General features: G+C 41.9%; 1 protein-coding gene across 1 annotated transcript in view; it reads right to left on the bottom strand.

Annotated features, from left to right (window-relative positions):
* LOC135707429 (uncharacterized) overlaps positions 1-26341 on the bottom strand; it is a 106632-nt gene that overhangs the window by 4736 nt on the left and 75555 nt on the right. Inside the window, exon 3 of the mRNA XM_065229255.1 lies at positions 2745-3038. Coding sequence (XP_065085327.1) covers positions 2745-2793 — 49 coding nt within the window. The 5' untranslated portion in view covers positions 2794-3038. The remainder of the gene's footprint in view (positions 1-2744; positions 3039-26341) is intronic.

Below are 26341 nucleotides of genomic sequence, written 5' to 3'. Positions count from 1 at the left end.
CTGTAGGAATCTCCAGAGGAAATCTGGAGGAACCTCCAGAGGCAACCTGTAGTAACTACCAGAGGAAATCTGAAGAAACCTCCGGAGGCAATCTGGATGAAACTTCAAAAGCAATCGGCCGGAGCGTCTAAAGGGAAAATAGAGAAGCATCCTGAATAAATTTCTAGGAACTTCTAGAGACACTCTGACTAGAGACAACTTACTCTGGAGAGAAACCTCCAGAGGCAATGTGAAGAAGCCTCTAGAAGCCATCCACAGACCCAGAAGGAACCTACATAGGCAATCTGGAGGAACCTCTAGAGGCAATATGGATGAAACTTCAAAAGCAATTCGCCGGAACGTGCTGAGGGAAAATTGAGTAGTATCCAGCAGACATTTTTAGGAACCTCTAGAGGTTCTCTGAAAAACCTCCAGAGGTAATCTGGAGGAACGTCCAAAGGCAATCTGGAGGAACATCCAGAGGCAATCTGGAGCAACCTCCAGAAGCAATCTGGAGGAACTCCCAGAGGCAATTTGAAGGATACTCCAGAGTTAACCAGAAGGAACCTCTAAAAGCATTCTTGAGGAAACTCAAGGAAATCTGAAGGAACTTCCAGAGGCAATCTGGAGGAACTTCCAGAGGCAATTTGAAGGAAACTCCAGAGGCAATCTGTAGGAACCTTCAGAGGAAATATGAAGGAACCTCCAGAGGCAACCTGGAATAACTACCAAAGGCAATCTGAAGGAACCTCCGGAGGCAATCTGGAGGAACCTCCAGAAGCAATCTGGAGGAACTTCCAGATGCAATATGGAGGAACTATCAGATGCAATCTGGAGGAACTACCAGATGCAATCTGGAGGAACTTCCAGATGCAATCTGGAGTAACTTCTAGGTGCAATCTGGGGGAAATTCCAGATGCAATCTGGATAAAACTTCAAAAGCAATCTACCGAAGCGTCAAAAGGGAAAATTGAGAAGCATTCTGTATAAATTTCTAGGGACCTCTAGAGGCACTCTGGAGAACCTCGAGAGGCAATCTGGAGGATTCTCTATAAGCACTCTGAGAAAAACTCCAGAGGAAATGTGAAGAAGCCTCTACAGGCAATCTGGATGAAACTTCAAAAGCAATTTGCCGGAACGCGCAAAGGGAAAATTGAGTAGTATCCAGTGGACATTTCTAGGAACCTCTAGAGATACTGCAAAAGCCTCTAGCAATCTGGAGGCACCTCCAGAGTTAACCAGAAGGAACCTCCATAGGCAATCTGGAGGAACCTCCAGAGGCAATCTGGAGGAACCTCCAGTGGCAATCTGGATGTAACTACAGAGTCAATTTTTAGGACCTCCAGAAGTAATTTGCAAAAGCATGTAGAGGGGTTCTGGAGAAACATTCTATGGAAGTAAGTAGAATCTGGAAGAACCTCTACATCGAACGTGGAGGAACGAATAGAAGCAATCTGGAGGAATCTCCAAAGAAAATTCCATGTGGAATCTGGAGGAACCTTTTGAGTAGTCCCAGGAAATGAATTGGTAGAAATGGAAATCTTGATAAACTTTAATTTTTACTAAAAATTACTATAGTCCAAAAAATTACCAAATTTACATTTACCAGAAAAAGCCAGTTTGAAGAAACTTTCGGGGAAAGAGAGAAGATTTTTCCAGGGAAAATTGGAACAAACTTCCGGGAGATGTTGGAAGAAACTTCCGAGCAAAGTCAGACAAAAGTTCAGAGAGAAATCATAAAAATACTTCCTAAAAGTCGGTCAAAATCTTCAAGGGGAAGTTGGAAAAACATTCCAGAAGATGTCGGAAAAATATTCTGGGGGAAACCAGAGCGATTCATGAAAAATATATGGGGGAAATTTATGCAAATATGTTTTATGCTTCATAAGTCGACCGGCACAAGTCTAAGTCCAATAAATAACAGTCAAAAATTATATCTGGTCGCTGGATGAAAATATTTTCCGATTCCGAAAACATTTCCGATTCCAAAACACTACTCTTGAGTGGATTCAGAGAGAAACTCCATAGGAAATCTGTGGAAGGAATCTCTTGGGATATACAGAACGTACCACCAAGCCCAATTCGGAGGACTATCAAGAAGGATTCTCCAGAAACCTCCAGACTAAATCTGGAGGTATCTAAATAGGGAATCCGAAGGAATCTTCAGGAATTTGGATGAATCACGTGAGTGAATCTGGAGTGTTCTTCAGAGGTGATGAGAAGAATCCTCCCGAAATAGCATGGAGGCATCAGAAGGTACCTCCGGATGATTCATCTGGAGAATCCTTTTGAAATTAGGTTAGGTTATCGTTATTTAGGAGACATTTAGCCACAGACTGGTTCATCTCAGTAGCCTATGGATGGATTTTGGACAAAACTCCAAAGTAAATTTAGTGAAAATTCTGGAATCAATCTGAGGAAGGGGATCTGGAGGAATCTCTGGTTGATTTACCAGATGAAATAAGTAGGAATCTGCAAAGGGAATCTTAAGGAACTGATATAGAAAATCAGTAGGAAATTTTCTGAAGAACTTTAGAGAAATTCTTCAAAAGGTACCCTGGAGGAACCTCCAAAAGAACATTGTAGCATCCTCCAGAAACGGAAAAGCCTTCAGAGTGACCCTGGAATCTAGCAAAACCTCTATTGGTACTCTGTAGCAAATTAATGTAATTTGAAGTTTACTGTCATGTTCTTTAATTTCAATTCCGACGACTTTCCATAAATTTCAGCAAAGCTGGCATCCCTGGTTCACCCACGATACTCACCTCCACACACGGTAATCCAGAACCAGTGCTTCCACCAGTGCAGTGTCATTTTGGTGAGGGAATGGTGCTTCCTCCTTACCGGACGACCCCCGCTACCACTGTTCGGCCACAGTTTGCCGGCAGCTTCTTCCTGGGCGTTTTTCTTTTGCTTTCTCCACGCCTCCAAGGCAATTATTTTATTGGCATTATCCTTTCAACGAGCCACAGCTTCCCGGATGGCATTCGCTCGGCTTGCTCGAAGAGGTGGAAGTTTCCAAGGAGCTTCTCTCTCGAAGATTGCCAATGGAACAAAATCTGCAAAAGTCGGAAAAACCGGAGATGAAAAGTTACATTAGTATAAAGTAGTTAGGTGGGTGGTGCTTAGAGGGAAGAACCCGACCCTGCCCGGAGGGAGAAGTGTTTCAATTTGCAACAAATTCAATTAGGCCGCAAAAAGCGATCAACGCTGAAAGGATGCTCTTCACCTCAGGTGAGTTTTCTTTCGTTCGTCGGTTGGGAGTTCTTTCAAAGATTCAAGGCAAACCATTAACTCAATTAAAGGAGTTGCCATGTCCGGAATTCGAAACTTTATAACAATTTGAATTGCCGAAAATATTGTTGGAATTTTTGTTCGGGTGGCAAATTGATCAATCCGTTTTTGCCTAACAGATTTCTGTTTCGAAAACCCCTTCAAGGTTTGAACGAACAACGGCTCAAGAACAGCAGTGAAACCTACCGACAATGACGGATCAATCAGATCAATTTGCCCACAGTTCCTCCTCTGGTGAATTCCTAATTCAAAAAGCGCTGTTCGGTTTTTCATTAATTTCCATCATCATCATTCCATGCATTTCATTTACCGAATTAATTGCCCTCCAGCGAGACGCGGACAGCCAGTCAGACAGACCGGTGCAGTACTTTCGATTTCAGCCCCTGAAGCCTTCATGCCGATTCGATGGTTTTCCATCAGCTTCAAATTGGTGGCTGGTTTCCCATGGCTGCCGGATTGCATCACACCAAAAACCGAAGCCGAAAAAGGGTTTTTCTTTCAACTCATGACGGAATCCATTTAGCGACTACTTTTGGGCAGATGACCGGCCATGAAGGAACCCCTGCCTGTTTGCTACCGGATCAAGCCATACTGTAAGCTGGAGAATCGATTCAACTTAAATACTCTAGACGAAGGCAAATGAAGCAACCGAAAACACAACACAACAGTCCGGTAATAAGCATTTAAGCTGGAAGCAGGGGGGGGGGAGGAAGCAACCAGAAGCAGTAGAAAAATTGGTTCGTAATGAAATAATTAAGAAGGCTATTTGGCTTGAAGCCGGAATCGGAATCGGTTTTTTTCGGTTGTGCGCTTCTGACGCCTTCTCCGTCTACCTTCAATGGAGCGCAAGCCCGTTGTTAGCTTCCACGTGAGAGTGAAAGTGAAATGATTTGGTAGTTGGAAGTTGTGTTACGAACGAGACTGACTGATGGCGGTAAACGATTGGACTGACTATTGGGTGAAGCGGAAGATCTAAAGGTTTTGGATTCTAAATTGGATTGAGAGTTTCCTGTTCCTGTTCCTGCTACTTCTGTTGATGTGGGTTGAAGGTTATTGGAGGTTTTTGGCCCATTATATAGAGGCCAACAGAACACACTAAGCTTTGAGGTGAGGATACTAAGTACCTTACACAAGATGAGCATGACGTGGAAGTGTGTACATTAGGGTGGGTCAAGTTTGTATGGCGCATCACATCCACCAGGTCCCCAAAAACTATGCCAAATTTGAACGTAATCCTGGAACTTCAGCGGTTCCTGACGAATTCTTCAGATCTTCGTATGCGAGGTCGGATTGTGATACGGTTATCACGTCCACCTCTATCGACCTCGAAAAGCAGTCTGTCGTTATGCTGCATTTGCCTTTACGATACTCCAGATCAAAATCATAAGCCTGAATTCTCAGCGCCCTTCGCATGAGCTTGGCGTTCCCCGTTTCAGCTCCGATGTTAAACAGCCACAGAAGACTTCTCGCCAGGGTTCTGCATTTTCGAAACAAAGATAAGAAAATGAACTCTCCACAGAATCGCTTCATGTCGAGCAACATCATTTTCATGTAAGTCATCGTGTTTCTTGTTATCGAGTCACGATGAACATTCCTCTTTTCAAACAGGACTATCACTTGTTTCGTTCGTCGAGTGCTTCAGTTCATTTCATTTGAAGCAAAGACTTGTTTCAATTGACGCAATGAATGACTCGAACACTGCTTCCTTCGTTTTTTCCACTTTCACTTCAATTCGGAGCTCATTCGACTTGTCACGACCTGACGACGCAGGCATCAGAATATAGTATCCGGATAGTATCCGCACAATATAGGTTGCCGATAGGGAAGGCATCCAGATTGGGTGTAGTAATAATATATTATTTTATATTGAACAAATTAAATTAACGAGGCCATTCTGGACTCCAAGATGGCGGCCATCGGAGTCAGGGAAAGTCTCAAATACCCCACAATATCGGTATTTTCGAAACGAGGACGACATGAAGGTGTGGAAAATCGATATTCGACGTTATTTTGGAATCCAAAATGGCGGCCATCAAGTTTCCTAAAACGTTAAAATACCCTAAGATATGGGTATTTTCGGAACGGAGACAACGCGTGGCTGTCGAAAATCGATATCCGATGCTATGTTGGACTACAATATGGCGTCCATGAGTTTCAGAAAAGGTGTCAAATGCCCTACAATATGGTTAGTTTGTATGGGTATTTGATGGATTATGGGTATGGGTATTTGATGGATTACAAAATGGCGTTGGATACTGATTTCCAATCTCCAGACGTCACCCCGATTCCAAAAATACCCATATTGATGGGACGGCATCAGCATTTCCCATTTTTTCTGAAATAGGAAGCCGTCATATTGGATTTCAAAATGGCGTCGGATATCGATTTCCGGCCTCTAGACGTCATCGCGGTTCCAAAAATACCTATATTGATGGGTATTTGACAATATTTCCCACTTGTTCTGAAATCGGAAGCCGTCATCTTGAATTTCAAAATGGCGTCGGATATCAATTTTCGATCTGTAGACTTCATACCGATTACAAAAATACGGTATTTCCACTTTTTCGTAAATCGGAAGCCATCATCTTCGATTTCAAAATGGCGTCGGATATCGATTTTCATCCTCTAGACATTATCCCGATTCCAAAAATACCTTTATTGATAAGTATTTGACAGCATTTCCCACTTTTTCTTAAGGTGATACTCTAAGGAAGCCTTAGCGTGAAACTTCAAAGGCACAACTGTCAGCTTCCACAAAACATACAAATTTGAAATTGCTACTCTCTGTTTGTAGTAGCACAGCAAACAAGGAGTAGCAATTTCAAACTTGTATGTTTTGTGGAAGCTGACATTTGTGCCTTTGAAGTTTCACGCTAAGGCTTCCTTAGAGTATCACCTTAAACTGGAAGCCACCATCTTGGATGTCAAAATGGCGTCGCATTTCAATTTTCGATCGCTAGACGTCACCCCGATTAAACAAATACCCATATTGACGGGTAAACAAACCACCCGACAATGATAAATTTGACATCCACGTGCACAGATTTTGGTTCAAATGAACCGAGTGAACAATCAACAAAAGTCATAAAAACTGCGCGAATTTGGATCAAACAGCTTCGCTTCAATGCAAAAGTAAGTTCATTTGACAATGAAAGAAGAATTGAACACGAGTCAAGCCAAAACAAACAGCATGAAAACCGATCGAAAGTGGTTCTGTTGATGTTGACGTCACTTGAAGATTTTCGATTGAAAGTGACTTTGTGGGGCCCTACTTCTCGGGTCCGTCACTCCTTGGAATTTGGTTCCTTTGATATAGTGCCGGAAACGTTGGATCGCAGACAATACCCCGAGGCATTCTTTCTCGACCGCTGAGTATCGTCTTTGGGTTCGATTCAGTTTTTTACTAAAGTAACTACTAATCCGGGTTTCACGATGATAAATATCTTGCCAAAATATGGATTTCCCAAAATCGGTATTGCTGTCAGAATCGACTTCAGTTATCTGAACGCATCTTCTGCTTTCTTAGACCAGGTGAATCTTTTGTTGTTTTTGCAGTGGCGTCGCATTAATCTCAATCTACCTGTGTATCAACTCTCAAAACATAAACAATTATCAAAATATTGCTTGTAATGGATAGATGGGTAAAAATGAGGTTATGCGACGCCACTGTTTCTTTGATTATCAGGTCGGTTATTGGTGCCGTAACCTTACTGTAATTCTTAATAAAGCGCTGGTAAAAGCCTGCCAGGCCCATCAGACGCCGAATGTCTTCCTGTGTCTTCGGTCTGGCATAGTCTAAGATTGGTTGGAGATGACTACTGTCAATCGCCACCCCGTGTTCGTTGAGTAGGTACCCTAAGTACATCACCTGTTTCCTACAGGTTCGCGATTTTTCCAACGAAATTGTCAGTCCAGCTCTTTTTAAACGTTCTCCTACTATCCGTAGCAGTCTCAAGTGCTCCTCCAACGTTTCTGACGCGATGACTATATCGTCGAGATAAACGAAGACTCTCGGTTCGAGATCGAAACCAAGAGCTCTGTGCATTAGTGAACGGTGCGTTGATCACTCCGAATGGCAATACCTTAAAATGGAATACACCTTCGAGTCTTCTTATTTAGAGGTATTTGAATGTAGGCGTCTTTTAAGTCTACGACCGAAAAGTACTTCGCTTGCCCTAATCGACGAAATATGTCCCCCATATTAATCATTGGGTATGAGTACTTCACCGACAGTTTGTTTATTTTTTTCTACAATCTAGGCATACGCGCACTTTACAGTTCTTTTTAGGAATCGGTACGAGGGATTGTTCAATTCGCTATAGCACTCTTATATATCATCCAACGCTGTGAACCTCTCTACCTCCGCCTTTATTGCTTTTTGCATATAAGGGGAGCATCCAGGCATACCAAAAGTACCGCCTCATGACAGTATTTCAACGGCTGTCGCTTTCTTTTTCCTACGACAGCCTTGAGATTGAGCTATAAGCGACAGCCCACAGTGAGGCTGTTATACGACATGCAACGTTGCCGTCTTGTGCAGTACACGACAGCTCGTTCTTAGTCATGTATTTTGTTCGTTCGGCTATGACAGCCTCGGATGGTATTTCGTAACGTTCCTCGTACATACAACAAGCAGTTCGTCAAACTGCCGATTCATTGCTGCTGTCTTTGAAATTTTGTTTGTATGTCGTAAGACTGCTACTACACTACCAGTATGACGCCGAAGCACGTTCGTGCTGCCCATTGCAAAATTTGCAGCCGATATTTTTTTGAAAATGCGCGGTCTTGAGGAGCTCAGACTAGGGGGCGACCCCGGCGTAGTGGTTAGCATCCATACCTCTCACGCCAAAGTCACGAGTTCAAATCTCACCCTCGGACAAGTCACGAATGACCCAAGAGCGTTAAAATGACTATAATAAAAAAAAAAAAAAAAAAAAAAAAGGAGCTCAGACATTCCGACATTCCGGCGAAAAATATAAGCCTACCCGACACCAACCTGACTTCTACCAAACCCCAACCCGATGTTGGCCCGACATTGACCCGACATAAACACATAATTGACCCGACATCGACCCGAAATTTGGCCGACGTCGATCATAAATTGACCTTACATTGATCCGACATCGGGACGACATGACTGTTCGGGATCATTCTTCTGGGTTTCTTCCATACTCCACAGCCGTATATCAATTGTATATAATGTCTCGTGACAGCCTTTTCGAGATAACGGCGCCGGTGGTGTAGTGGTAAGCGTGATTACCTCTCACCCCAGCAGGCCTGGATTCAATCCCAGTCGGCGCCGCAGGGATGTTCTGAGGCATAACATCTCTGATCACGCCTTCCTTCGGATGGGCAGTAAAGCCGTTGGTCCCCGGTTCATGAGTTGATGGGTCGATAGGTAGGGTCCAGGTGTGGGAGCTGCCTTCCTGGCACGTCGGTAGCATTGGTGCTCGGCACGGAAAACAAGATCGACGGAAAAAAAACAAACCAAAGGACAAAAAAAAAAGCCTTTTCGAGACAGCCTTTTGGGTAAGCTTAGGGATGTCGTTGGTGGTCGTTGTGAAGGCTGTCATGATGATAGAAACATTGAAAACCTGGTCATAAAGAAAGGTGTAAATACAGCCCATTCGGTTCATTACGTTCCAAGCACGATGATTTTTGTGAAGCGGGTAGAGATGCGACTGTTCTAATACAGCTTTCATTCTTTCGTGCGTGCGCTGTTGCCAATACACTTCGAATTTAGATCTGAACGTACGGTAGCAAGCGGTAGTAAAACACACAAAGCAACAGTAGTCAATTCAGGTATAAACCAACTGTCGCGAGAAGGCTGTACTATTTGGAAGCCTGGGAGCATCTGTACATTGCCGGATTGCGTGGTTTTGCTCCTTCTTTCAGGACAATTTCGTGTTTGATTAAATGGGTTCGACCCAACTTCCCCGTTGCTGTAAGCTCGAAGTCCTCAATGATGTCTGTAAGTCGCTTTTACTCGTCTGCAGATAAATCATGTTCGGTTTCGATAGACTCGGGGTCTGGAATCGTCTCCGTTGGTCCTTTGTATACCGGAATCACATTTCCCTGGTCGGTTCGATCGTGAAACATATTGGTTCATCCGAAACGCTTTCCAAGATCTCTGGACCCTCCCCTAGATCGATCATAGGTTTGATCCAGAACGCCTCCCAGAAATCCGCTCCCAAGATAATTTTTCGTGAAAATTTCGGAACTACGATTGTGGGTATCACCTTCGTCACATTATTGTAGGTAAACGAGATGTTTACGAAATCACGACATCCGTAGTTTGCCCCATCTGCAGTGGAAACTTGAATCGCCGCTGGTTGCATCTTAAGTTGAAATCTTTCGATGCGCCCCAGAGTCTAATAACGCCCCTGTTTGCAAATTGAATATTTTCACCTTGATGTGAGGACATTAACTTATCCTAAGTTTAATGTGTTTCACCTGTGCTAAAGGATCAAATTGTGGTTGGGGAACTGCGTTTAAAGTCGGAATGCTTGATACCCCTGACTCGCATCCCTTCTTCAGTTTCCCTGCTGTACATTTTCTTGCAAGTTAGCTAGCCTAGCACATCGCTCGCAAAGTTGTAATTGTTCTTCCCAAGTTACCACAGCCATAGCAGAAAATGTCCCGTGGTCTTGGACATAGTCTTCATCCGTGGCCCGCTTCTTGGCAGTTCCAACTGGCACTTACTCGTTCAGGATCCTCTCGCTGACGGCTCGAAGTGTTCTACTGACTAGTCTTGGTTGGTTGATTGGTCTTCGAAGAAGAGTGTCGGTCGTCTGTTGGTGTAGTTGTGATAGTTCAGATCGATCAGGTGATTTAAATCCCGCACTCTAACGATCGAAATTTTCGATCTGTAGTGTTGCTGCATATTATCCCAAATGACCACGAATTTCCGTCTTCTTGATAACGGTTGTGATAACCAGTGCTGTGTTATTAAAATTTAAGCTTAGTAGTCGCACCCAATATTGACCTGCACCCTTAAAATATAAATCTGCCTAAAATAACGATGCGTCCGTCCCTGACGTTGATGACGTTGCTTCATATAGTGTATTATCTAGTTGATATGGTACGTTGGAAAACATTTGCGAAGATGAAGCCAGCGACGACGACACATCCCATGTGGCTCTCGTGCTTGAACCTTTCTTTCGTTAAGGAAACTTTTATTTAAGAAACCTCGTGAACCCAACTTTTGCTACTTTTAGGCTCTGAATCATTTGGTGTACCTTTGGTTAAAATTTGACAGATGGAAAGTTATTGATTAACCCTGCTATCCGGGCGTTGTTATTTCTGACAGACAAGAAGTTAAATTTTGACAACCGTGGCTGAGTTCTACTCGAAAACCGATCTATCGGTGATCGATGAAGTGATTCAGAGAAATAACTTTCGAAATGTCACTTTTAACCACGAGTTAAATTTAACTCGGCAAATGGTTCATAGCCTTAGCAAAAGTGGAATCCCAAACTCTTCGAACATTTGTGCGTGTCAATAACGCAATCGTAGCTACGCAAATCAAACCTATCAGGTTCTTATTTCAGACGTTCCCAAGAGCTCGTGTCATTACTTTTGAGAGTATTTAATCATCCAGTCTGAAGCCAGTCTATCCTTGACCGAATTATTTTCCACTGAAGCTTTTCTGAAGCTATTAAAACTTTTATGAGCTGAATACACGGATCCAGTGTTTCCATTTTTTTCGTACTAAGCTTTCTGAAATGGTCCAGTGCTTTCCAAAGTGGTCCTAAGCTTTTCTCAAGTTATTCAGTACTTTCTGGAGTGATTTTGAACTTTTCCAAAGTGATTTCAAACTTTCTTAATGTAATATAATCTCAGTAAAGATAGATCTCGTGTAAGAGTTATAGAATAAGAATCCTATACAAATTCCCTACCTCAGTAGCCATGACATTCATGTTAACTATGGTTCTATAAGTCGATATCAAGTTGTGGAGAGTTGAATGCCAAAATCGAGAACTTTTTAGATGTGTCTCAAATGAGTGCTTATGTGGCCTAGCGATAAGAATCAATACTCCCTAGTGAATCCTGTTGAAAAACTATTGAGAAAAATCATGGAAGTGAGGAGAATTTCTCGGTTTCCAACAAAACGAGAATCACGTCAACACATTCCTATCCATTCCCTAATAGGCCTACATTTGGACGCGACCGGCGCTGTTAGTATGAAATCACCAGTTATTACACATTGCAGATGCATGCTAGTTCCACGCATCGTTTGTTGCTTCTCTATGTAATACAGGTATTCTGGCAATAACGGAGTAGCAATCGCGAGCGGTTAATCATTATTCAGTACTTTTCAAATTGATTCCGAGATTTTCTAAAGTGTTTCAGTACTTTCAGAAGAGATTTAGAACGTGTTTGAAATGATTCTGTGCACCTCAAAGTGATTCAAAATTTTTCTGAAGTACAGAGTGATTCAGTTCTTGAGGAAATTATTGCAAACTTAAGATATTTGATACAGTACTTTCCGAAGTTTTGTGAAGCGATTCAGTTATTTCCGAAATTATTCAGTTCTTACGCAAGTGATTTCAAACTTTCTGGAAAGATTAAGTATTTTTCAAAGAGATTCAGAAATTGTCTCAAGTTATTCAATACTGCCTACACGAAGAATTTCTGAGCTTTTCAGCAGTGATTCAATACTTTCAGAAGTGATTTCAAACTTTTTAAAAGTGATTCAGTTCTTTTCGAAGTGATTCAGTACTTTCGGAAGTGATTACAAACTATTTGGATGATTCAGTGCTTTCTGTAGTGATTCCGGATTTGTCTGAAGAGATTCAGCACTTTCTGAAATGATTCAGTACTTTCCGAAGTGATTATGAGCTTTCTGAAGACATTCAGTACTTCCAAAGTGATTCCGAACATTTCTGAAGTAATTCAATTATTTTCGAAGTGATTCCGTTCTTGCGGAAATGATTACAAACTTTCTGGGATGATTCAGTACTTTCCAATGAATTTTTTTGAAATTATTCAATATTATCCGAAGAGATTTCGAGCTTTTCTGAAGTGATTCAGAACTGTCTGAAGTGATTACACACTTATCTAGAGTGATTCAGCTCTTTCTAACGCTCTTCTGATTACAAACATTCTGAAATGATTCAGTACTTTCTGGAGTGATTCCAAGCTTTTCTGAAGTGCTTTAATACTTTTGGAAGTGATTTCGCATTTCTTGAAGTATTTCAGTACTTTCTGAAATGATTCAGTACTTTCCGAAGTGATTCTGAATATGTTTGAAGATATTCAGTATTTTCCGAGGTGATTCCGAACGTTTCTGAAGTGATTCAGTGAATTTCTAAGTGATTCAATTATTTCCGAAGTGAATTTTCCGCAATGATTCAGTACTTTCCAAAGTGATTGGGTAATTTTCTTAAGTGTTTCCGATATTTTCTGAAGTTATTTTGTTAAGTGACTCTGTAATATTTCCAAAATGATTCAGTACTTTCTGAAATGATTCCAAACTGTTCTGAATCGATTCATTACGTTCAGAAGTGATTCCGAACAGTTCTAAAGTGATACAATACATTCTGAAGTGATTCAGTATTTTCTGAAGAGATTGAAAAAAAAACAGAAGTGAATCAGCACTTTCCGAAAAAAATTCTTAACTTTTCAAAAGTGATTCGGAACTTTCTGAAGTGATTAAGAATTTTTCATAAGTTATTCAGTGCTCTCTGAAATGATTCGGTGCTTTTCAAAGTGGTTTAGATATTTTATGAAGTGATGCCAAACATTCTAAAGTGATTAACAACTTTACGAAGTGATTCAATTATTTTCTTAAGTGATTCAGTACATTCCGAAGTGATTCCAAACTGTATTGAAGCGTTTCAGTACTTTTAGAAGTGATTTCGAACTATTCTCAAATACTTTCCGAAGTGATTTAGAGCCTTTTTGATATGATTCCAAACTTCTGTCGCATACCTCACCTTGAAAGAATTTCTATCTTTTTTCACCGATCAGGGACCCAGGCCACTTTTATCAGTTTTGATTCATTGTTTCCGTATTTTCAAATTTATATATTTTTTAAACGTTTCCTTGAACTTCAAATTTAACTATTTTGATCAATTTTTGCCTGGATATGTTTACCCGGGCGCAGCCATTCAAAATTGAAAGTTTTTTTTTTATTTATTTTTTTCAAAGCATTTTTATTAGGGGCAAGCTATATCAAATTTAACTATGATTTGTCCCTGATCATGTATATCAATTTTTAAATTTTAATATATTTTTCTCTGATTTGAGATTTTTGTCAATTTTAACCTGAAAATGTTTGCCAGATTCAAATTTAAGTATTTTTCCAATTGTTCCCCAAACTTATCTAGCAGGGGCGCAAGCCATTTCTAATTAAACTTTTTTTTTCAATTTTTCCGTAAACTAATCAAGCCACTTACAATTTTCAATTTTTTTTTCCTGAACCTGCCAACCAGGCTAGTTATTTTAAATTCATATTTTTATCATTTTTTCCTGATTATGTTTGCCAAAGATGAAAACATTTTAAATTTTGTATTTTTTCAGATTTTCCCAGATTTGATATTTTTTATTTTTCTCTGAACATTTATCAGATTTTCCGATTTTTCAATTTACACCTAAACATGTACACCAAAGACGCCAGTTGTTGGATTGGGTTGCTGTATTTTACCTACTTTGTAAATTTTTTTTTCGGTTTGGAGCTGATACGGTCAAAATTTGGTCAAGGGAAAACGCGTGTAAATCGGTGAAATCGTTTATTTAAAAAATCAAATTAAATTTCTTTTTCAAGTTCAATTAGTATAAAATTCAGGAAAAATATTCAGTTAGGCTTCCGCTTTTCCAAATCCGAATTGCCGGGCCTTACGCTTGACCCCTGCCATCAGATTTTGTACAGCCACCTTGTCCACCTTCTTCGCCGCAGAAAGCCAGTTTGCCTTGAACTGCTGCTTGCCCTTAGCAGTTTTTTTTTGGTCTTCTTTAGGTTCCGCTTGACAATAGCCCAGTATTTCTCAATTGGGCGGAGCTCTGGCGTGTTGGGAGGGTTCTTGTCCTTGGGAACCACCTGCACGTTGTTGGCGGCGTACCACTCCATGGCCTTTTTACCGTAATGGCAAGATGCCAAATCCGGCCAAAACAGTACGGAACAACCGTGTTTCTTCAGGAAAGGCAGCAGACGTTTATTCAAACACTCTTTCACGTAAATTTCTTGGTTGACAGTCCCGGAAGCTATGAAAATGCTGCTTTTCAAGCCACAGGTACCGATGGCTTGCCAAACCAGATATTTCTTTGCGAACTTTGACAGTTTCATGTGCTTGAAAACATCTGCTACCTTTCCCCTTCCTTTTGCCGTATAAAACTCCTGTCCCGGAAGCTGCTTGTAGTCGGCTTTGACGTAGGTTTCGTCGTCCATTACCACGCAGTCAATCTTCGTCAGCATCGTCGTGTACAGCCTCCGGGATCGCGCTTTGGCCGTCGTATTTTGTTTATCATCGCGATTTGGAGTCACTACCTTCTTGTAAGTCGATAGTCCGGCTCGTTTTTTGGCTCGATGCACGGTTGTAGACGATACACCCAGCTTATTTGCGGCATCTCGGAGAGAGAGGTTAGGGTTTCGATTGAAACTACCGGCAACTCTCTTTGTCGTCTCAGCGGCTTCCGGTTTTCGATTTCCCCCCGATCCAGACTTCCTGGCTGTCGACAAACGTTCCCCAAACACTTTAATTACATTTGTAACGGTTGATTTGGCAACTTTTAGTGATTTTGCCAACTTTGCGTGCGAGTAGCTCGGATTTTCGCAATGCGCGAGCAAAATTTTGATACGCTGCTCTTCTTGCTTGGACGGCATTTTGACAACTGAAGAGTGAATTCCAAAATCAAAATAGGAGCAACATTCTACACACACACACCTTCAAAATGAGGGGTGTTCAGGTTTTTTAAATGCAAAATTGAAAGAAATACGTCAAGTTGATATTGACCAAATTTTGACCGTATCACCCTTTACCCACAACCACAGCACTGGTTATAACATCAGGTTGAGCTTCTCAATCTCGGATACGAAAGCTATGATCGATTCGCCTCGCTGTTGTTTCCGTACTTGGATTCTGGATCGAATTCCTTGGTCCTTGTTCGGGTTACCGAAACGGTAGTTAATTCCGTTTTGGAAGTCTTCCCATGTCAACAGTCCCTAGTCCCTTCCAGAAGTATGTGGATATCCCTCAACAGCGCTTGTTTTGGTATCGCTCTCGCTCAACTAGTTTGGTGGTCTTGCAGAGGAAATATTCTACCGACATTCCGCGTGGATCCCCAGAGAATCTCAGCTTCCATTTCTCCACACGCTCTTGGCCAGCGTCTGTGACGGTGTGTATCCCGTCGACGGGGGTGTCTGAAACTGCCGTTGTCGTAGCTCGATAAGGATTCTTCGTAGCTGTCTCTACCATCTTCGTCCTGGCCACCTATGTAACCGTTGGCCCCGTGCCTTGGTACCCGTGGTTCCTCTTCACCGGATTCCACATTTGATTGGCCATCTGAAATCATTGTTAGTGGACGGTTTGTAGTTGCTCGATGTCCTTTATGGCCGTTCAGAAGCTCTGTCACTTCTGCCCTTTCCGGATGCTGACTACCAAACTTATTGGCACCGAGAATCATCACCAGCTCTGAAAGCATTAGCTTCATAGCCTCTCATTCTGTTCGAGGTATTTCAATGGTATCTCCATGGTTCCGCGATCCTGTCGTGCACTCGTTGCTTGTCCCTTGTACATCCACTCATGGTGCCTTTGGAGATGCCCCTTGGGAGGGATCTGGTGGAAATTCCCACTGATCATTTCGTGGAACATCGGGCAGCGAAGTTTGCTTAACCTTACCTTGTTTCGTCGTACCAACGGCGCTTCTTAAGCTCTGAATATTGTTATTAATTTGCTCCTTATACTGAGACAACGATAGACCAAACTGATACTGCTGCATAATGTTCTCAATCTTTTCATCCTCAGAACTCGCAACGCACCTGTTAACCCGATAATAATAATGAATTACCCTTGGCTCATATGTAACAAACCCTTTTGTTACGCCCGCTCAGCCCACAAGTGACTCCAACCACACTCTGGGTCGGCTTCTTTTGCCAAGGTTTGCGAGATTAGAGGAAAAACCACAAGACAATTAATTTACTTACTGACGGCGATTTATTTAATTTTTGCCCTAACGGTCCCTACCAGCCCTATCTCTTCCTATCTGTAACTACTTACGGTTTCTTTTTGTGTGTGGTGTCAGTGTCGGGCCCGTCGATGAACGCTCGCTGGTTGGTTCCGCAACGGATTGCACGATGTCTCCGTGCCTAGTCGTATCCTTGGTATCCTTCCTTGCCGTTCACGCCAATCGTGCCGATTGCCCCGATTGCGCCGATCTGGCCTCCCCGATATCTGGTGATGATCGTTCGTGACAATCGTGCTGACTGCCCCGATTCCACCGTGTGTGTCGATTACGCTGATTGTACGGATCACACTGGTCTCGTTCTCTTGGGTTCGCAGGTTTCAAGTCTCGCTTCGTCCACTTATGTCAGCTTACCGTTGTTTGTATGGCAGTGACGACTCTGGCGGTTTCGTAGAACCTTTCCACCGATTTATGGAGAATAAATTCCTTCACCAACTTTTTCTTCGTGAGCTAACGTGTGGGTGCTTTTCTGGTGCTCAAGCAAGTGACCGAGCCAATATATTTGCAATCCTCATGAACGGGCGAATAGGCCTTTTTCTGTGGTTGTTGTAAGTAGCATCCACCCATCAGGCAGTACTGCTACCAAAAATACCAGCGTTTATGGGTGTATTGTGGGTGTGTCGTGTTGTTGAGGCTGCGTACAAAACCAGTGTGTTGTGTTTTTTTTTAATTTAGTCGTTAGCCGTCTTTTGCCTCCTAGATTAATTTAGTATGATACCTAGTTCTATTTATTTATTTGCATGAATTTTATTATTTATATAGCTTTTATATTTATTATTTTAGTTTGAATTAAGTCCCTATCTAGCTAGCTAAGGTTTTATTTATGATTTTTCCTCTATACACATATATAAATCCCCATTTGTGGTAAGAAGACTATGGACTGAGTAAACGAATGTAGTGACCTGTCACACATACTTTGGTTCCACTTTCCTGTACAACGCATTTTCAAGCCAGTCAATTTTTTAAAATAATGTGCTCTGACTCGTCCTGAATTCTGATGTTTGAGCGATAATTACGTCCCTCCTTTTGGTCACTTTTGAACAATTGCCTCAAATGTCTTTGACTCCTTCTGGTTGACTCCGTATATCAAGCTCATAATTGATCTCTTCTTGATCGAGATCTTCCGCTCGAGGAAAGCATCGATTTATGTTGATGCTGGTTTTTTAAATATATGCATATGCGTAGCCACAGGGGGACAGGAGGGCAACTGTCACCCCCCCCCCCCCAACCCAAAGGCTTTCGGTGAATTCGGCTAAATTTTCCATAGACCTACAAACCTGGCTACGCACTTGTATATATGTATATTTTATCTTGATCAATGTGACCATGGACTCTCAATAAGCCCATTACCGGCCGAGTTTTGGAAAAAATCATGTAGTTTGATACGTTCAATGACGAGTTTTGATTCGTGTTAAAAATTGGTCACTTCCCCGGAGGTACCGAAAGATGCCCGGGAGGGCTAGTGTGACCGTAGACCAGTGGTTCTCAATATATATGTCACCATTGTGGTTGAATAAGCAACTAACATATCAAAAATTATGCTCGTTCGATATCGCAACAATAACTTATTTTGTTTTCATTCAAAACATCTTGATAACAAATCCTGTGATCTATGCAAATTTTTTCAACCAATTTCAAATGGTGTTAACGATTTGATATTAAAGCCGTACGCTGATAACTGAAATATAATTAGCGGTGCCAAGCACAATTTCTTTTTACCATGCGAATAATATTTAGAGTTTTGGACGAACCTTGCATCGTTCGTAAACAAATACAGCGAACTCTCTACAACTCGATATTCAATGGACCATTGATTTATAGAATAACAATCCGATACAAAATCGCTATCACAGTAGCCATGAAATTATGTTTGACTATGGTTCTATCACTCGATATCGAGTTAGTGGACGTCGAGTTGTGGAGAGTTGGCTGTAGTATTTTCTATCATGAATTGATAGCAAAACTAGTCAAGGTTGATAACAAAATTAGCAAAGCGATAACAACTGAAAACAAAATGATATCTGGACTAAAGTCATTGATTTTATCCATGTATGGTATATCCATAAAGTGTAAAGATGAAACTGAGAGTTGAATCGACGCAAAAATTAGTTCGTTGCACCTCGTTTTCTTAGAAAGGGAAGTTATAATAATGCTATTTCTTTTTTTTTTCTTCACCGGTGGCAGACATGAAGCCACTCTTGCCAAACGTAATGGAAATTTCGGTTGCGTTCGGGTGTAAAGCAAAAATCATAAAACTTAATCTCACCACAGTTTGGTCAGTTTTGTTAGCTTGATATTCCGAGCTGCGATATTCACAGTTTGCAATATCAACCGCAGTTGTTTACTTTTTGATGTTTGTCTACGAAAATCTTGCTGGATATTGTTCTTCGATGCGATTTGATTTTTTGATATTTTCCCAACACTGGCTAGAACAAATATTTAAATTTATTTTGTATCAATGACTGTCTAATGTGAAGCGGTTTGAGAGTATCCGTGACATGGTTTTGATTACATTTGTCAATGATGTAATTATTTAGGTACATGTCATACATTGAAGAATTGGAAGTTTTGTATTGGCCTGCTAGTCTTGAAGAAAAGCGTTGATTATTACTGTATCTTCGCCAGTTTCGCCGGAGTCACAAGCCGAAAGAAAACTTCCAACTTAAAACCTACTGCTTGCTCAAATTCTATCCTACTCGATATAAGTATTTGAAAGTGAAACAACAAAGAGACAACCTATCGTCTCCCAGCGACTTCCTTTCGATATTTTTTTTTTCATGGAAAAATATTCAGAGCAGAAAGTCCATTTGCTCCATTTTGTCTGATTGCAAAATACGCAAAAGAGAACACCAGACTAGTTGTTTTCATGCTTTATTATTTTTTTACCACTGACTGTGAGTACCATTGCTGATCAACAAACTCCAAAAGACGTCTCCGTTCGACGTGACAGTTCGCTGAAGCGAATAATTTCGTTATTCTGGTCTGAAAGGTTTTTTCCTTCTTCTTCTTCAATTCAAAGTGTATAACAAAGAGGGAAAAACACACATAAAAACAGACTGTCGTCATGCCCTTTATCTTCGATTGTGTTCATCGAGCTGTGATCCGTTGTTCTTCAGTGGAAGATCTGGTTAGTGAGTTTCATATTGTTCATTCGGATTCGAATCCTGCTTTGATCTGTTGGATACGCATATGGTCGAATTTGATATAATTGTCTGTGGAAGTGTGATAACGAGTCAATTTATTGAGCAGATATGCCAGGTTGGAAAGTTCAAAAGACCGTAATTGGCAGTAGCAGTTGTACAAATCATATGCTTATTTATAAGCCATTAATTGAATCCCTCTCGAAGGCTCTCATCGAGTGTCCCAAGTACACATGGATGCGCACATGAGACGCCTTCTAACGAGGAGTGGAATTTATTTTTATCACAAACGCCACTTCCATTGATGGAATGCTCTAGTTTTTTTTCCTCCTTCGCCATTTGCTGCCCCAGTCAGCGCGTGAAGGTGCATTTGCATCCGTAATTGGATTTTGCATAATGAGTAAACTAAATTTAGATCGCTTGGAACGGATGAATGCGTCCCTTGCAGTGCCGATGGCCAGTAGGTATGATGTAACAAAGGGCGAATTAATTAGGTCTACGTTCACTTCGTCAATGGCGATGGTTTTTTTTTTTTTTGTTTCATCGAAAGAGATTTCCCACGACAACCGCCCATAGTCTCCAACCTCATCAATCACATTTCAAATATGACAGGAAACCAGTGATGTCCAAAAAAGATCAATCATTGTACGCGAACATTCGCCCACCTTCAATTGCGCTTTACTTTACTTAGTACGGTGACCTAATAACACTGACCAAAACAGTGACCAACATGAACCAGAAGCACCCCCACCACAGCCGCCGCATCGCCGCACGACAGCGGGTATTTACTTTAATGGTCCGGCAGGCAGTAGGTAGTAGAAGTGAGCAAAGGAGGAAATCGAACCTCGACAAGACTGTGTCGACTGAGACAGTTTTATGGGTCACGACCGCAGCCGATGAACACACTTGTATATGTATGCGGATTGGATTTGGGCGGGCGACAACAGATGACGGATGGCTGGGCTGAGCAGTAGCGTGTTTGACCTGCTTTTCGGGTCGTCAGTCAGGAAGACTGAAGCAAATTTGGTATTGACGAGGTTAGGGTCAGACGATGCTGTGGTCGCAAGTTCAGTAGTAGATTGGTTGTTAATGATGTGCAAAAGTGAAGTACGACCGGAGACCGGAGCAGCGAGAGGGACGTCGAATGAGGACAGTTTGTTGAAAAGGGCACACTTTCATCTCGGTTGGAACCACAATTGAAAGGGTGGAAAGTTTACTGCATGCAACAGGATTCTCAATGGAATGTCACATTAGTAGTGGTCAATAGCTTTATTCCAGCACATCCAGGGAAGCAAGAGCAGAAACCACAAGAACAGCTTTCTGCACAAAATATGCAAGTTGTCGCAGGTGCGGGAACTGACTTAATATAGTGATAATATCACCTATCAGATAGAGACCTATCCCAGTGATAAGTTTCTATTTGATAGATTCTCTCTCAGTCTATCATGATAGAATCCCTCATCCCATCTCTGATACTGTTTATATTTTGGAACGAGAACCAAGTAGATGCCGGAAAATGATGTCTGTCCTTAAAGTATGGATATTTTCAGAACTAGGATGACGTGTAAATACCGAAAATCGATGTCCGACGCTATTTTAAAATCCAAAATAGCGGCTCCCGGTTATTTAAAAATCAGGAAACATTCTTGAAAACCCATCAACATGGTATTTTTGAAATCGTGATGACATCTAGGGACCAAAAATCAATGCGCGACGCCATTTTGCCATTCAAGATGGCGGCTTCCGGTTGTATAAAAACATTGAAAAATTGTCGAATAATGGATATTTTTAAAATCGTGGGGACGTCTAGAAACCAGCAATAGATCTTCTTCTTTTTCTTCGCATTTCAAGCTTATTGCATATCGCATATTAGCTTATTGCGTGCTCTCAACTTAGTGTTCTAGATGCACTTCCACAGTTATTAATTGAGAGCTTTCGATGCCTGTACCATTTCTGCATTTGTATAATTGTGTGGCAAGTACAACATCATACTCTATGCCCAGGGAAGTCGAAAAATTTTCCAACCCGAAAAATTCCTAGACCGGACCGGGAATCGAACCCAGCCACCTCCAGCATGGTCTTGCTTTGTAGCTGCGCCTTTACAGACTGAGCTAAGGGAGGTAATAGATGTCCGACGCCATTTTAAAATCCAATATGGCGACTTCCGGTTACATAAAAATTGGGAAACATTGTCAAATACCCTTCATTATGGGTATTTTTAGAATCGTGTTGACGTCTAATAGATCAACCAAGATCTGTGCGATGTCCTCACCTACCCAAACATGTTCATAGAGTTTTTGTGTATAATTTATAATCCATTTTGCAGTACACAAGATGCTCAAGAATTTCCAAATCATCCTGGAGTTCCGATCAAATGATCTACCAGATCAACAAAGACTGATACAATGCCCTTAGTTACGAAACAACTCCAAACAGGTTCATTGAGATTGTGAACATCGTTTGCGCTTCATTGCTATGTGTTTAAGATGTTCTCGGTTCACCAAATTGTCCTAGAGTTCAGACTTTTTGATCTTATGGATCAACCAACGCCTGTACGATTCCCTCAGTGTCGACACCTGCCCAAATATGTTCATAGCGTTTTTTCGCCTCACTTACAATCTATGTTGATGTTTAAAAGATGCTGAAAGTTCTTCAAATTATCCTGGAGTTCAATTCTATTTATCTATACCAGATCAACAATGACTGATGCAATGCCCTTAGATACGAAAAAGCAAGTTCATAGAGATTATACACATCATTAAGGTTTCAATTCCATGTGTACAAGATGTTCTCGGTTCTCCAAATTGTCCTGGAGTTCAGACTATTTGATCTACCGGTTCAAGCAAGATCAAGTAATCAGGACTCCAGAGCAATTTGGAGAATCTAGAATATCTTATACACATGGAATTAAAACGTAAATGATGTCCATGATCTCTGTGAACCTATTTGAAGATGATGCGTTACTAAGGGCCTCTTATCAATCATTGTTGATCTAGTAGATTATTTTATCTGGACTCTAGGATAATTTGGGGAACTTTGAGCATCGTATGTACCTCAAAATATATTATAAACTCAGTGAACATTTTTAGACATGTGTCGTCACTGAGAACGCCGTGCAGGGCTTGATTGATCCAATAGGTCAAATAGCCTGAACTCCTGGACAATTTGAAGAACCGAGAACATCTTACACACATGAAATTGAGACGTATATGATGTGCATAATCTATATAAAGATCTGAATACAATGCGCAATAGTTGAGTTGGCTGAACATTTGCTTCATGTCCGCAACAATCATTACTGGATGTACTCGTGATAGCAAAAGGATCGAACGTAGGACGGGTGGAGAATTGGCCCAACCATTAGGGCATCGTTTAATGATGGTCCATTCATAGTCCGACAAGAGGCGTCGAAGACTACGCGGACTTTAGTCGTAGCGCTATCCTCACGGATTACTGCGTGGTGGGGAAGATGATAGACCGTTTCAAGTGGCTGTCGGTAGTCCTGGACGCGTTCCATGTGCTCAAATGCGAACTACTCATCCATAAAGGCTGTGCGACGGTTGAGGAGAATGTTTTCCTTCACAGGTAAAAGGACTATGTAACGGTTCTGAGTTACGAGTGACCGTTTTTTGGAAATGTTCCTCACATGCGGCTTCCTCAATAAAGAGACATGGTGTTGTGGTATTTGTTGGTGCAATTCAGCGACCATGGCCAGGTTTGCTACTACGCCAGCTGAAGTTTGATTGGTTGCGCATCTTCCCGTGACTACCCATCCGAAAACAGAGTTGACGAGGGCTGGAAGGTTGCTACCAAGCTCGATTCTACCACTTACATTGAAAAAATCGTAAAATAGCTCCCATAACGATATCGATGGAACTAGTTTTGTAGAATGCAGGGTCGGCCAACTGGACTTCCGGGGGTATATTCCAGGTCGAGACATCGAAAGATGTTGATGGCAAGTCAATGGTTACCTTCGGGATAACGAGAAGTTCCACGGAGGTGGAGTATTCACTAACCCTTGAGCTGACGGTGGTGAAAATTATGCTGCGTGCCTGTGCAGCTGACTGACCAATTCCGGAGATAGGTAGCTGAACTATTTTACGCCGTGTCTTGATGAGTTGGGAGAACGACTCTTTTACAAAAGAGCATTCGCTACCTGAATCAAGTAGTGCTCTGGTCAATTATGATAATGACTGCTGTAGCAAGCAAGACTCGTTTTGGCTTACCTCCTGCAGAAACGTGGCTGGAAACTTCAGTTAGAGCCACCGAAATCGACGCCGATGGTTGGCTGGTTGTAGGCTGAACAACGGCGTCCGTTAGTGGAGATGGTTCTGAGGACTTAGCATTGAACGAACTAGATCCAGATTGGGTGCAGATTTGTGTGTGGTGGTCGCCTCTGCACTTTCGACACGTGCTTGATGACGGACAGTCGCTTGCCTGTTGGCCCTTGCGCAGACAATTCCTGCAAAGTTGGTGACGTCGGATCTCCTTATCTTTATCGTCGATGTTACAATGGATGATTTTCAGAGCACACAAGGCATTTCCTTGCAATGACCTGGATTGCCCCATGGCTGGAAACTGGCCGCTGAACCGGTTTCTTGACTAGGGTCGGTACTGAAACTACATTGGTCTTCGCGTTTTCAGAACAGTGACGCGACGCTGTATGAAGGTTGTGAGGTCATGAAACGTAACAGCTTCCTTCGTGGAACAGTACTCAGGATGAGGTCCCAATACTCCGTCTTCTCTCCGAGCTACTTGAGTATTTTGACATTAGTCTCGAACTTTTCCACCAATGAGTGAGGTTCAGTCGCTGATTCTCGTTCGATTGGTGAAAATTCGAAGAGCGAATCGACATACCACTGTTTTAATCTTATAGGATTCTGGTAGTGATCGAGAAGGAGGTTCCACGCAACCATGTAGTTGTTGGCTGAGATGGCGATCGTTTGCACAAGTTTTAGAGCTTCACCGGTGAGTGACGAGCGCAGATAATAATACTTCTGTATGTTGGAAAGCTCATGCGATGAGTGGACTAACGACATGAATAGATTGTGGAAATTTAACCATCGGTCGGAGTACTGTGTTCCAAAGGCAGTTTAATATCCGGCAGCCGTACATGGCACGTTGTAGAGAAGAATTGTGAATGTGATTGAGAACTCGACGATGAACCTGGCGTAGGTGGTGTTTTATTAATGGAAAGAAGGAACCCCTTTACTTTAAAATAAGAGGTCTCGAAGGCGATGCGATCTTTCAAATGCGCTTCGATATGGGAATCGTCTAACGTTTCGAGTTCTCCTTGGACGGCATCAAATTCGTTCCAAACTGTGACAAGGTGTTCCAACCTCACGGGCACTTCGTGCCATTCGGTATCTTCATTGTATCCGTCCACGAGCTTCACAACAAGTTGGAATGACGTAAGCAAAACAAGTGCCTTGTATGAGTAAAACTGCAGCGAGGTGTCTGAAGTAGCAGAGCGACGAGCAGTGGCAGATCGTAGCACGTGGTATGACTTCGAGATCAGAATAGCGCACGGTAACGTCCTAACCGGAGTTCGACGGCCATCCGGTTCGAAGGATCAATGTTGATAGCAGAGTAGGAGAAGCGGAGAAATTGTACCAGGTAAGTCTTTTCACTTGCAGTTTCTGGATTCGCAGGACACCAAGGCGGTCACAATCAGTAAATCAACCACAACACTACTGGTGAGTAATTAAAATTTAACTTTTCACTGTGTTCACTCTGCCTTAATTCACTTTACTTGTATTTCACTTCAGATTACGGCAGGCCTGCCAGATGTCAAAAAAGAGAACAACGTGACGTCTCGCAGGCCTTTTTATATCATGGATAGTCGAAAGCTAGGCGGTCTCTATGTTGCTCAATATGGCGTTTTTTCAAACGCATCGTTGATTTTATGTCGAGCTCGTCTAACGAGGGATTCCTATTCGATGTGCGATGAAAACTGAAGTACAGATGGCGCAGATACTCCTTCGTACATCGAACAGAGATGTTTCGTTACTAAGTACCTTGTATAAGTCATGGTTGATCTGGAAGATGATTTGATCTGAACTCCATAATAATTTGAACGTCCCAGAACATCACAAAAAAATATCTTCCCGTGTTTGTACTTGTGTTTGTACTTAAGTAGGCGTATTCTATCAAAAAGTGTTAGTATTTCCTTAAAATAAGCTTAAGTGAAAAATGGGACTAAAAGGGTTAAAGAAAATCAATTCAACCAAACGCACTTTTCGTCAAGTTTCTTTTTTTTGGGTCCTGAACATTGTTTACGTTCCATAACTCACATTAGTGGACTTATTGCTGGTTGGAGAGCAGCTTTGGAGGTTCGTCGATCCAGGAGTACGGCCAACGGCTCAAACACAAACCGAAAGGGCTCCATGCAACGCAGCGGTGTTAACAAATTGGGACGAAGGTGACAAGCGAGCGAGAGCCACGATTGGGCTACTTGTGGAACCAACTCAGTACTGTTTGATCAAGAAAACGAAGTCTGCGAAGGAAGCTTGGGAATCTATCCAGAGGGTCCACGAGAAAAAAGGACGAACAAGTAAGACGACGATCCTGAAAAAGGTGATGCGCATGGAGTATGTCGATGGTGAAGATATTGGAGCATATGTCAGCCGGATGGAAAAATTGTTTTTGAAACTCGCGATCGCTGGTCAAGAGCTCGGCAAGGATCTACAGGTGAATTTGGTGCTCAGTAGTCTTCCTGATTCTTTCTCCACGCTGGTCACCGCGAG

This window comes from Ochlerotatus camptorhynchus, unplaced genomic scaffold, assembly GCF_037179485.1.
Source record: "Ochlerotatus camptorhynchus isolate MF236.1 unplaced genomic scaffold, CSIRO-AGI_Acam_v1.1 ptg000312l, whole genome shotgun sequence".
Lineage (NCBI taxonomy): Eukaryota > Metazoa > Arthropoda > Insecta > Diptera > Culicidae > Ochlerotatus > Ochlerotatus camptorhynchus.
Note: the sequence above shows the minus strand (reverse complement) of the source record. Positions and strands in the feature narration are given on the sequence as shown.